This window comes from Oratosquilla oratoria, chromosome 20 (assembly GCF_046742065.1).
Source record: "Oratosquilla oratoria isolate Oo_2021 chromosome 20, ASM4674206v1, whole genome shotgun sequence".
In the NCBI taxonomy this organism is placed as follows: Eukaryota; Metazoa; Arthropoda; class Malacostraca; order Stomatopoda; family Squillidae; genus Oratosquilla; species Oratosquilla oratoria.
In genome coordinates this window covers 42,209,408-42,223,071 of record NC_134796.1, presented here as the reverse complement: position 1 = coordinate 42,223,071, position 13,664 = coordinate 42,209,408, and the positions used below count along the sequence as shown (strand labels likewise).

At 40.9% G+C, this 13,664-nt stretch overlaps 1 protein-coding gene across 4 annotated transcripts; it reads right to left on the bottom strand.

Moving 5' to 3' along the window:
* Nucleotides 1–4,992: 4,992 nt before the first annotated feature.
* bisc (TM2 domain-containing protein 1 biscotti) lies at nt 4,993–13,003 on the bottom strand. Of its 4 annotated transcripts, none has more exons than XM_076203915.1 (2): nt 12,879–13,003; nt 4,993–5,705 (listed from the first exon to the last, which is right to left on the bottom strand). In XM_076203915.1, the coding sequence occupies exon 2, from the start codon at nt 5,577–5,579 to the stop codon at nt 5,028–5,030; it is 552 nt and encodes a 183-aa protein (XP_076060030.1). In that variant the 5' UTR covers nt 5,580–5,705; nt 12,879–13,003; the 3' UTR covers nt 4,993–5,027. The 4 variants fall into 4 exon arrangements, with proteins under 4 accessions (XP_076060030.1, XP_076060031.1, XP_076060033.1 ...); XM_076203916.1 differs by lacking the exon at nt 12,879–13,003 and adding an exon at nt 12,613–12,715; XM_076203918.1 differs by lacking the exon at nt 12,879–13,003 and adding an exon at nt 11,992–12,012.
* Nucleotides 13,004–13,664: the final 661 nt, after the last annotated feature.

The window sequence follows — 13,664 nt, the reverse complement described above, 5'->3', positions numbered from 1 at the left end:
CATAACGCATCCTTGACGAAGTCCTGCCTTTTCCTCAAACCACTCACTCTCTCCATTTCTTATCCTGACCTAAGCTCTACTACTCTCATAAAAACTCTTGACAGCTCCTAGAAGCTTTCCTCCTATCCCGTATATCCGCAAAACCTCCCACAGTGCCTTTCTATCTACCCTATCTACCCAGATCCATAAAGCCAAAAAAACATCCTTACCCTTTCCTAGCTTTCTAACATATCTGTCCTACCACAAAAATCTGATCTACACAACCTCTACCCGTCCTAAATCCACACTGTTCCTCACCAATTACTCTCTCGGTTCCTCTCCTAATCCTCTCAATCAAGATCCTCCCATAAGCCTTCCCAACTACACTTAACAAGCTAATCCCTCTGAAACTACTACACTCACACTTGTCCCCCTTCCCCTTGTACAGTGGAACTATACAAGCACTCCTCCAGTCCTCCGGCACTCTACCTTTTCTCCAGCAAACATTAAATAACCTCACCAACCAGTCCACAAGCACTGTACCTCCTTTTCTAAGACATTCTGCATGGCATCCATCCAGACCAGGTGCCTTACCTGCTTTCATCATCTTAACTGCTGCCTTCACTTCATCCTTCCTTATTTCTCCTCCATTTTCCTCACTCATCACTCTCATTTTCTTAGCATTTCCCACTGCAGCTATCTTTCCCTCCCTATCCTCCTTCACATTTAGCAACTCCCTAAAATATTCTGCCCATCTTCCCCTTACTGCCTTCTCCTCCATTATCATCTCTCCATCTGCACCTTTTACCTTTTCTTCTCTACTTGATTCACCTCCTCTTCCTTTCTTAATTTCCTTCCAAAACATCTTTTTATTTCTTTCAAAATTTTCTGTTATAATCTTATACCATTTCACATCTGCTCTCCTCTTTCCCTTCTTTATCTTATGCTCTACTTCTCTTTTCTTTTCTTTGTACATCTCATATGACTCCCTCGTCCTATTTTGTAACCAATCTGTGTAAGCTCGCTTCTTCTCTTCTACAACCTTCTTCATTTCCTCATCCCACCATTCACTACCCTTCCTTCTATTTCCTCCTGTCCTTCTTGTTCCACACACCATCTTTGCACACTGTGTCTCCCTCCTTGAACCATCCCCATTCCTCCTCCACACCTACCTCTACTCTATCCTTCACTCCTCCTTCAGCTTCTTCTTGTACTCCTTCTCCTTTTCCTCTTCATTTAAAGAGTTCACTCTAAGCACCTCCCTACCTTTTGTCCCTTTCCTCTTTCTCCATCTGTCCTCCACTCTCAACTTACCTTCCACCAGAAAATGATCTGATATTCCCCCACCCTTAGCACATGTACATCCTTAACTCTTCCTATCATAATCCTATTTACCACTACATAGTCCATTAAAGCTCTATCTACCACCCTTCCCTCCGCCACCCTCTCCCATGTGGACTTATGCTTGACTTTCTTCCAAAACACTGTATTTGCTATCATCAACTCTCTTTCTAGACACATTTCCACCATCAACTCTACACTACGATTTTTTTCCTGGAACTCCACATTTCCCAACCACTCCATCAATTGGCTCCTTTCCTACCCTAGCATTAAGGTCTCCCAGTACTATTACATTTACACTTCTCCCTAAACCCTCTATGCACTCATTTAAATCTATCCAAAAGGCCTCCCTTTCTTCTACACTCTTCTCACTGCCAGGCCCATATGCACTTACAAAAACCCACATCTCCTTTCCCAGTTTCACCTTCATCCACATTATCCTTGAGGAAACCTCCTTCCACTCCACTACACGTTTACCTATCTCTTCACTTACTAGTATAGCCACCCCTTCCCTCCCTCGCCCTCTCTTCACTCCTGATAACCTCCCACTTACACTCCCAAACTTACAATCGCCCTTCCCTTTCAGCTTAGTTTCACTCAAAGCCAACACATCCATCTTTCTTCTCACAAACATACTACCTATCTCTTCCCTTTTACTCTCATCTGTACCACATCCACGCACATTAAAAGACCCAAACCTTAGGGTGCTGGTCCGAGAACTTCCAGACCCTCTTATGCCTTTGCCTTTACTTTTAGGAATGTGCCCTGTGGGGCTACAAGGAGAAGGATGCCTAGTCCCAATACTGTCCCTTTCTTCTCGCCTCTTACGATCCAAGTGGGAATACTATGTGGCAGTATTCTTTTCCCCCACCACATTAAAAGAAATACTGAGAGAAATGGTACAGGACAGCAACAAGGGGTTGGGGGACAGCATAACAGAGGGACAGTCGTAGTATAAAAGTGTCATTTCTCTATGAACAGAGTTTTCCTCTATCATAGACAAAATGATGTGTGGCTCTGGTCCGTAGGGGCGCCCCATATAGACCCTAAAGTATCGACTGCATGCTACTTTGGCACAATAACAAGCAGCCAATACCCCAGACGGGGAACTTGATCTTGCGAGATACAAAAACAGATCACCACGAGCATAGCTCCCCTTCCCGTAAAATACAACTAGGTAAATATGAGGTCTAAGCAATGTATACGTACCTTCTAGGTGGCACCATCATTGTCTAGTGTGTCCAAAGCGCTGGCAGTTGAAGACACATGGGCGTAGGTAGTATTTCTTCACTTAGGTTTGATAACCTACTGTCTGGTAGGTTAGATGTTGTAATTGACTAAAGGTCACTATTAGTGTTGGGGTACTATTTTTTTGTTCTGCTTATGGTTTTCTGAACTTGTTATACTTTTATTGTTACTGTATTTTGCATTTTTTCCTTTATTTCTTCTGTGCAGTATTGTACAAGTGGAATATAGATTACTCCCACACTTGTTCCAAAAGGTCTCTATGGTGTTGTTGGAACTGGAGTACTTTCCCAGGTCGTAAGGTTTCAATTTTGTCGTATCAAGCTAACGATTCTAGTTCTATTGTCAGGGTGTCTCCTTGGGTCCACACATCACGAGGAGTTCCACACTGGTCTTCAAATATGTTGCATATTCTCACGGGACATTTCTTTACTTATTATTGTTGTTGGTAAATTCCACAACCAAAAATCTTGGGTAGCCCAAGTCTAGATCTACTCTGTTTTGGTGTGGGTCAAGTTGGTTAGCAGGGCAGCATAGGTTTGGGAATGCAATATCTCTTAATGGGATCAGGGTTATAGTTATTGGGTGTTGGTTCTGCTGATAATGCTGAAGGCAGCAGGTATTACCTTCTTTCAAGAGGGTGGGTAATTGCTCTCACGTTACCAGTGTAGATTATTCTCGAGTCTTGGGAGGCCTCTGCGCTTCACTCACTGTGAGGTGTTGCAGGGTGAGGTGTGAAAGCAAAGAGGAACTTTGGTGTTGGGAGGGTTGTTACCCACCTTTTTCTTGTTTTGTTATTGTGGATGTGCTGTGTCTTGTTACACAGCTTCTGACCCAGGGCATTGGACGAGATGCAGGGATGACCAGTCATCCAGGAGGAGCCAAGAAAAGAGGGAGGGAGGGTGGTGAATGGGAGTGGAGTATGTGGGGGATGAAATGGGTGAAAGTGGATTTATGCCTTTGACTTTGGCTACCTCCCTTGTAAGGGGGAAAAAGCCCTTGGTATGTGTATATCATTGCAGTCAATATTCTTACCACATTACAAGTGACCATGCCTGGGGTTGCTCCTCAGCTTGGTTAGATTTGAAGTTAAGTTTAGGTCACCTTTTCTGGGCTCTTCCCCATGTGGGGTGAGCAGAGAGGACCCTAAAAGGGCTGCTGTTGAGCTGTGCTGCTCACATTCTACACCATTTAAAGAAAAAAGATTGTTGGTTGGAAAAACTTGTTATTTATTGGGAAGAGATGACAACTGAAAATACTGTCAGCCTCAGTCACTGCCTTCACTCTTGGCAACTCTCAGGTAGGAGCAAGTCTTGAGGAGTGCCACTTGGAAATGTTAGGGCAGAAGTTGGTCCTCCTTTTCCAGATCTGTCCTTGAGTCCCACTTCAGGCTCTCGCTATCCTTTTCTTGGTAGAGTAAGTAGAGTAAGAGCTGCAGGATCTATAAAACAGTAAATACACTAAAAGGCCCTTTCTCCCTTATAAGGGGGGACCAGCCAAGACACATCCGCCATTCACCTATCCAACACACATGACCTTTTATCCTGGTTCCTTAAGGAATCAAATCTATCCATTTATATACCAAGGCCCTCTTCACCTTTATAAAGCCTCAGTCACGCCAAGCTCACAACCTGTTTCTGACCACCTTCGACCGAGAATCAAGTGATCGGTCGGTGACACAAAACCTATGCAAGGAACTGAAATGGAGAAAGTTAATGTGGTTGATAAAATGAAAATCTATGTACAGGAGACTATTCAGTGTGTGTGTTGTAATATATCTATCTATTGATCTGTCTATTTATCTATCTTATTACCGACTACCAGCGACTTCCTAAAACTACCTGCAACTGGCCAGCGACCACCTGGTCGCCGGTGGTCAGAAACAGGTCGTAAGTTTGGTGTGACTGGGGCCTTAGGGAGGTTGCCAAGCCAAGGGATACACACACTCTCGTCCACCACCCTCGCCTCCCTCTCATCTTAGCTCCTCGTGGATGATGGGTCATCCCTGTCTCCTTCCCACTGCCTGGGACAGAAGCAATGCAGCAAGACACAGTACATCCATAGCAGGAATCAAAGTCAAGGCACTTTTACTGTTACTATGAAAAGTAAATACATAAAAAGTACATACATATACAACCAAAGGCTTTTTCCCCCTTACAAGAGAGGTAGCCAAAAACAAAAGCATAAAAACCACTCCCACCCATTCCATCCCCTACATACTCCACTCCCCTCCACCCTCTTATCTTGGCACTTCCTGGATGACGGGTCATCCCTGCATCTTGCCCACTGCCCTGGATCAGAGGCAGTGTCGCAAGACAGCACATCCATAGCAAGGCCGCTTCATTAAATCGGCAACCCCCCTTCTCCATCCCCGGATGAGGGGACATAAAAAGTAAATAGATTAAAAAAGGTAAAATGCAAACAAGGTTCATATGACAACATCTTTAATTATGCGTAAAAAGTTACTTTACTTCCCAATCCGCTTGTGGCATTCTGTATGTCATATTATCCATTCTTATTACTTCAATACCTGCACCATAGTAATTGATGATATATTCAGATCCATCGGCAGGCTTAACAACCTGTGTGGCTATAAGGATGATGTCAATTAATTGTCCGAGAAACATGAAACCAAGGGTGCAGAACTTTGCGAGTCCGACCGCGTGATACCCGAGGTAAAATCTATCAATGCCAAACATTCCTAAAAATACAGAAAGAAGTAAAGCAGTTTCGTAAGAGTAACCAGTGGTATAGCGACAGGGTATTTCCTTTTCGAATGAGGAATTGTTCTCGTTGCACACTATGTTTGGGGCGGTATAACATGTAACCTTGGCCTTCCCTTCTGGAGTGCATCCGGCCGGCTGCTGCGTCTTTGGATCGATGACGGGGTCTGAGCACAGATACTGACCCATCTGCAGAGTGGAGCAGTTGGTGACGTACACTCCATCTTCCGAGAAGGTCTTACTGAAGAAAGTGCAGAACAGAAACAATAAAACGGTTAAGGACTGGGCCATCCTCCATGTGCACCACCTATCTCTTCATCTTTGTTGAACTTGTGTAACTTCCAATGTCCTGTGTTCTCGTGTCTATAATTCAAAAGGCGAAGTCTTCATAACTTGAATGTACTGGACTGGTGAAGCCTGGAAGAGAAAATACAACAATGTTAAACAAATAAAAAATATCAAAGTTCCGTGCCTAAGTTCTATGCGTTTGTTTACATATAGCTTGGGAGATGATAGTCCAAGCTTGAACAATACGAGGATTTCTTGATTCATGCAAGGGATATGTTCCTGAAGGGATCGCGTCACATAAAAATCACATAAAGCGAACAGTTAACTTTTGCTATTGTTTACTTGATTTTTTACATCATCTTATTCCAAATAATCCACATGATATGAAAAAACTAATAGGTTTTTTTTACCTTGTGTTATTCCAATATTGCATATTCTAAACACACACAAATCGAGAAATCCCTGTACATGAACTTATCATGTAATTGGAAAATAAGGATATAACTCTAGTTGGAACCATACACGAATCTGAAGCTAGGTAAGACAAGTAGGAAAATATGAGATGGGACCCTCAGGTGTTGCTCCTTTCCACTGCACTAAAAATTAAGCAGATACAGTACAGGAATACTTCACTATATGACCGAGTGCTATAAAGTGGGGAAAACAAATGTTGGGTGTATGTGAAAGCCCCTGGAGGCAAAAATTGAGGAGGGGGTTCACGGGGTCCATGAACACAACCCCCCCCCCATTTATGTTCACGTAAACCCCACCTCGATATACGAATTTTCGCATTGCGACCAGTCAGCTGGGAACACAACTCTGTTGTATAGCGAGGTATTCTTGTACCAGTTTTTACCTTATGTCTCCACCTCCTAATGGGGTACACGGCACATACACTATCTTGTGAGAAACTGGAGCAAATCCAATTTGGCAATGGTGGATCAAACAGAAGCTTTTCTTCCTAGGTCTACATGGAGAATTACCAACATTCATAACAAATTTTCTATCACACCGAACTATCAGAGTTTGCGTGGAAACATCCCTCTCCTCCTCGCACACTCAACCAGAAGGAGTCCTGCAAGGATGTCTTCTCAAATGTTCCACTTTTCATGCTGGCAATGGATGACAAAAATAATATAGCCAGCTTATATATTCATGATTTGGCTCTTTTCAGTGTAGGAACCCATTCAGCCTACACAGTCTTCTCCAATGAGCAATAACCTCAGTAGCCCAATTTTAATTTTTCTATGTCAAAAGTGTGAGTGTAGTAGTTTCAGAGGGATTTACTTGTTAAGTGTAGTTGGGAAGGTGTATGGGAAGGTCTTGATTGAGAGGATTAAGAGAGGAACAGAGGGAGTAATTGGTGAGGAACAGTATGGGTTTAGGATAGGTAGGGGTTGTGTAGATCAAATTTTTGTGGTAAGACATATGTGAGAAAGCTATAGGAAAAGGTGAGGATGTTTTTTGGGTTTTTATGGATTTGGGAAAAGGCTTATGACAGGGTGGACAGGAAGGCACTGTGGGAGGTATTGCAGATATACGGGATAGGAGGAAAACTTTTAGGAGCTGTCAAGAGTTCTTACGAGAGTAGTAGAGCATGTGTCAGGATTAGCAATGGAAAGAGTGAATGGTTTGAGGTAAAGCTGGGACTTTGTCAGGGGTGTGTTATGTCACCCTGGCTATTCAATTTATACATGGATGGGTGGTGGGTCAGGGATTGGAAATGGTTGAAGAAAATGGAGAAAAGTGGGAAATAAGCCAGTTGTTGTTTGCAGACGACACTGCGTTTGTAGCAAGATCAGAGGAGGGATTGAGGTGGTTGGTGACAGAGTTCGGGAGGGTGTGTGAAAGAAGGAAGTTGAAGATAAATGTGGGTAAAAGTAAGGTGATGAGATGTACAAGGGGTGAAAGTGGCAGCAGACTGGAAGTGAGTATTAAGGGAGAGACTGGAGGAAGTGGATAGTTTTAGATACTTGGGTGTGAATATGGCAGGAAAGGGAGGAGTGGAGGAAGGTAGAATGTAGATTGAGAGAAGCAAGTAAATGCCTTGGTGGATTGAAAGCTGTAATGAGAAACAGACATTTGGGAATGGATGCTAACAGATTGTACGAAGGAGTGATTGTGCCGATAGCACTGTATGGGGCAGAAACATGGAACATAAGAGAGGAAGAGAGAAGGAGTTTGAATGTGTTTGAGATGAGGTGTCTGAGAAGTATGATAGAGGTTACTAGGCTAGACAGAGTGAGAAATAAGGTGAGGAGGAGAATGGGGGGTGGAAAGGAAGTTGGGAGATAGGGTTGATGAAAGAGTATTGGGATGGTTTGGACATGTGGAAAGAATGTGTGAAAGAGGTGTGGAAGGCAGATGTGGAAGTGAACATGAGGGGGCGACCTAGGAAGAGATGGATGGATGGGGTAAAAGGGGCTTTGGGAAAGAGGGGAATGTCTGTTGAGGAAGGATGGGAGAGAACAGAAGATAGGGGTGAATGGAGAATGGTTGTATTTGGATGATGATGTGATTCATGAGGTGGAATGGGTGGGGGATGGGGGGGGTGAGGGAGTATGTGTGAGAAAAATTTGACATAGCCCAAAGGGATTTCTCTCCATCTTCTTTTCTGCATGAGTGGATGGACAGGGGGGTCGCCGATTTAATGAAGTGGCCTTGATATGGATGTGCTGTGTCTTGCAACACTGCTTCTGACCCAGGGCAGTGGACAAGATGCAGGGAAGACACATCATCCAGGTGCCAAGATAAGAGTGAAGAAAGAGGCAATAGAAGATTAAATATTAACTTTGTAAATTATAATACATCATTGTAATATATATTTACCTTTGTGGAAATCAATAACAGTAAAATTTGCTAAAAGCAATACACTAACAAGCAGAGATGCAATGAAGGCTTAAGATAATAATAAATAATAAATTTATTTGGCAAAGAATCAATATACATGAAGTGCAGATAATGACAAGAACACATGGTTCAAAAATAATTATTGCAAACTGCCGAGGATAACACAAAAAAGCATGTATGCTTATTTCCATTTTGTTTTGATAGATGCAGAAGTCAAAGAAATTAAAGTACAGTATGATAAACTGGTCTAACCCAACCTAAGCTGCATTTAGTCATGTGATACCTGTAATCCTAGAGGTCATCAGAGTTGTCTTCATTGTCGTGGATGATGACAGCCAGTTTTGGCATCTGATTGGACTGTGGGGTGTAGAAGTCCCTCATCGTTACAAGAAAAGCGTTAAGCTCAGCTCTGTAGCACTGTTTCGAAAATAAGACCTCACTTGGAGTGGGAGAACTCCTGGGGGACAACTTAGCTATCGCAGTCATTAAACTGACATTGACGGGACTGGACAGAAAATCACATGGGGTCTTGAACCTATTGTCGCAGCTCCGTTTAGTAGCGTATTTACATACATACATACATATACCAAGGCTTTTTCCCCCTTCCAAGGGAGGTAGCCAAAAAGGGGAAGGCATAAAAACACTCCCACCCATTTCATCCCTAAATACACTCCACACCCCTCCCACCCTCCCTCTCATCTGAGCACCTCCTGGATGACGGGTCATCCCTGCACCCTGCCCACCGCCCTGGGTCAGAAGCAGTGTCGCAAGACACAGCACATCCACAGCAAGACCGCTTCATTTAATCGGCGACCCCCCCTCTCCGTCCCCCCTTGCATATAAGGAGAGGACGGGGAGAAATCCCTTCGGGCTGCGTCAAAATTTACTCACACATACTACCCCCACCCCCCACCCCTCCTCATGCAATCACAACATCATCTCTCTCTCTCTCTCTCTCTCTCTTTGCTTTAGGCAAAGTTTTTTGTTATTGATTTCCACCAAGAAAAACATGTATTACGTTGATGTATTATAATTTACAAAATTTATATTTAATTTTCTATTGCTATATTGTTTATGCATGCACATCTGACATTAAACCTTTGCTACAATAATGCACTTTACAAAATTTTATTTGACTATAATAACAGTTTCTGCTGGATACCAAACAAATCACTTGAAAACCCTACTTTACATAAACAAATTTCACTTCTACTCACTAAAGCCAAGATGATGATAAAAATAATAATAATATATATATATATATATATATATATAAATTACCCACCTCCCAAACAAAAGCATTTATTTGATTGTTCAAAGTTCCCGAGGTATACCAAAAACAGTGAAACTATACTAAAACACAAAATTTAGCAAAACCTATAGTATGGTAATTAAATATATACATACATATACAAAAGGCTTTTTCCCCCTTTACAAGGGAGGTAGCCAAAAAACAAAGGCATAAAAACCACTCCCACCCATTCCATTCTTATCACATTCCACTCCCCACCCTCTTATCTTGGCCCTCCTGGATGATGGGTCATCACTGCATCTTGTCCACTGCCCTGGGTCAGAAGCAGTGTTGCAAGACACAGCACATCCACAGCAAGGCCGCTTCATTAAATCGACAAACCTCCCTCTCCGTCCCTTCATGCAGAAAAGGAGAAGACGGAGAGAAATCCCTTCGGGCTGCATCAAATTTTTCTCACACATACTCTCTCACCCCCCATCCCCCACCCATTCCACCTCATGCATCACAACATCATCCATATACAACCATTCTCCATTCACCCTTATCTGTCCTCTCCCATCCTTCCTCAACAGACATTTCCCTCTTCCCCAAAACACCTATTACCCCATCCATCCATCTCATCCTAGGTCGTCCCCTCGTGTTCACTCCTTCCACAACTTTTTTACTATTTTTCTTCACTCGTTCTTTCAACGTGTCCAAACCATCCCAATACTCTTTCATCCACCTTATCTCCCAGCTCCCTTTCCACCCCCGTTCTCCTCCTCACCTCCTCATTTCTCACTCTATTCAGCCTAGTAACCCCTATCATACTTCTCAGACACCTCATCTCAAACATTCAAACTCCTTCTGAAGCTGTAATATACGAAAGCGCTCTGCTCCGTTTATTTTCTAAAGTGATCACTTTGCATATATATATACACACATATTCATCAAAGCCAGGTACATAATGTAAATACATATACAAGCACACCACTTGAAAAAAAAATATATATATATATATATATATAATAATACTAATAATGATAAAAAAAAAAAAGGGAGAGAAAAATAAACGTACAGAATGTCATCATTCAACCATCCTCACTACACTGTGAAGACATGCCATATTTACCATCATTCCACTACCTAACACTTTGATCTATCGTAACCAACTTCTGTCTAACTGTTGAATGTTACTCCAGATTTCATCTGCCGTTTCTTTCTTTCTTTGCGGGAACCCGCAGAGGGCCGCTCACGGGCAGCATGATTTGCAGGCACTGAGTGGGGGCATTCAAGGTTGGGGGGAGGATTTGGACTAGGAACTGGGTTAGGATAAGGGTTAAAGGTGGAATCAGAATTAGGGCCAGGACTAGGATCTGGATTAAGGAGAGGGAGGTAGTGATGGGCGATCCTATTTCTACAAGTATCGAGAGCGGGACTATTAACGATATGGAATGGCAGGTGATTCCACTCTTGAATGCTGCAGGGGGGGGGGGATGAGTAAATGCTCGATATAATGGACAATATGATCAAAAGTTTAAATTACTTTTTTTTTTTAAACTTACAAGATGTTTTTAGTATGGGTAGGGGAGAGTAAATTGTGTGGCTGGATGGGAATACTCTACAAGTGCTTGTTAGATTAGGTTAGGCTAGCCTAACTGGGTCAGAGTAGAGTTGGCGAGGCATACATCACAGTTTCCCAACTCTGGGGTCATGACCTTAAGTGGGGTTGTGAAGCATTTTTCCATGGGTTGCCAAGTAATCTTGTATATATATATATTTTTTGCATTTTTTTTTTCTTTTGCAATTTTGTTGTTGTAAAATATGAATTTGTTACAATAACCATATATATATTAACACATATAAAAATAGATTAGTGGGGTCGCAGTCATATCATGAGGATCATATTGGGGTTGCCTGAAAGATGGTTGGGAAACACTGGTGTACTTAGACAAAAGTTGGTTGAAGGCATAGTCCATTGACTTTGCATACAGATTTTAATGATGGTAAAATTCCAGTAGTGTGCAAGCACAAATACTTGACATGAAACTTACTTTGTCCTAATCTAACCATTCCATGGAAAAATTAGAGGTAAATCTTTAGAAGTGAACACCTATACAATATGGCAATTGAAAATCAAATAATAATCTTATCAATTATAATACATCAATGTAATATACATTATTCTTGAAGGAAATCAATAACAGAAGAAGTTGCTAAAAGCTATACCCAAACAAACATAGCTGCTTCGACTGCTTGAGACGCAATCTTTGTTTTGGTAGATGTGGGCTGTGGCCGAAGAAATTAAAATATGATAAATTTGTCTTTACTAACCTAACTTGTATTTAGTAAAGCAGAACCTGTAATTCATTGTTGTCTTTGACCTACGAATCTATAAAAACAAAGATGGCGTCTAAAGGAGTAGACATGACTTTGTTAGTGAATAACTTTTAGCAAAGTTTTCCATTGTTGATTTCTGCCAAGAAAAATATTTACTGTACATATTATGTTGACATATCATAATTTACAAAATTAATATTTAATTTTCTAATGCTATATCGCATAAGTATGCACTTCTAATAATAATAATAAAGTACCAAATTGGATATTACAAGTCCAAAATATGAAAAGCGAAAAATGCATTTGTTTCATTGGAACAAACACAAAAGATAATTGGCACAGCCTAGATATTCCCTTGGTCAAGTGAAAGACTCAACTCTACCCATACAATGCCTTTGACAAAGGCCATGTAAAAACATCTGAGGGCTTTTGAATTTCAGAGAAGGTATCTAAAACCCTTGGCATCTGCTTTTGGTGTAGAACTATATATTGCCACAAAAGAAAAAAAAGTACGATGACTTCAGCTCATAATCGACTGTTATTCAGCTGTAGAAGTTGGGTGAGTTAAAAAAAAAAAAATTACAAAAGCTAACAAATTGTTTATAAAATACAAACTTAAACAGCTCTATAGTTTTGCAGAACTTCAGAGCCACTCAATATCATAAAACACTTCAGTTTTGGAGAGGGTGCAAGTCCACAAAGTTCTACTTTGCAAGATACCAACGTATTTGGAAACTAGATAGGTAAATAATCACGTTCAATTCTCACATAAAATGTTCAACTTCCAATAAGGAAAATACCACACCTGATAATCAAAATACTAAGTAATGTTTAAACCAAGTATAAAGTATATTTAAGATGCGTAAATTAATGTTTTCTACCTTTTCATCTGTTACGGAGGGCCCATATAATCACGACGTTTAGTTGACGTTGCTGGAGCATAATAAAATAACCAACGTATAAACGAACAAACGAACAATAACATTACGTTTTCTTCTATTAGATAAAATATAGAAAACTATTAAGGTAAGGACTAACTTAACTAAATGTTATTATTCTATTATTATAACTTGTGGAAGTATAGTAAATTTATTATTGTTATTGTTATCATAACAGTGATAATTTCAGTACGAAAAGAAAGTACTTAGCGATAAAAATTGGCGACATCGCCTATATTAATGTCGACACAATTCTGACAAAAATAGTATAGTCGAACTTCCTATTCATCACTGAAATACAGAATCACACTTCTTTCTTTATAGTTAATGATAAGTTATTGTCGTACATTGTTCTTCAAATTTCATTCTCCATCTCATTCATTCCCACATGTTGGTTTTACTGTTTGTTTTTATCTCAAATTGTATGTCTTCTAACTCATTGCCATATCTTAATTTATTTTCAATTTTACGGACACCTTTTATGAATAATCTCATCTCACATATATTTGAGTAGTTTCCATGCAATTGTTCCTATCTTTTTCATGTATTTTAATTTATATTTCCTTAATTGAATTACATTCATCTGCTAGGGTGGGAAATGGTCCAATCGATGGAGTGGTTGGGAATTGCGGAGTTCCAGGAAAAAATCGTAGTGGAAAGTTGATAGTAGAAATATGTCTAGAATAAGAATTGATTATAGCTAACACAGTGTTTAGGAAAAAGGTCAAC

What these genes read in the sequence shown, in the direction of transcription:
- bisc (XM_076203915.1), bottom strand. Translation starts at nt 5,579, where the DNA reads ATGGCCCAGTCCTTAACCGTTTTATTGTTTCTGTTCTGCACTTTCTTC.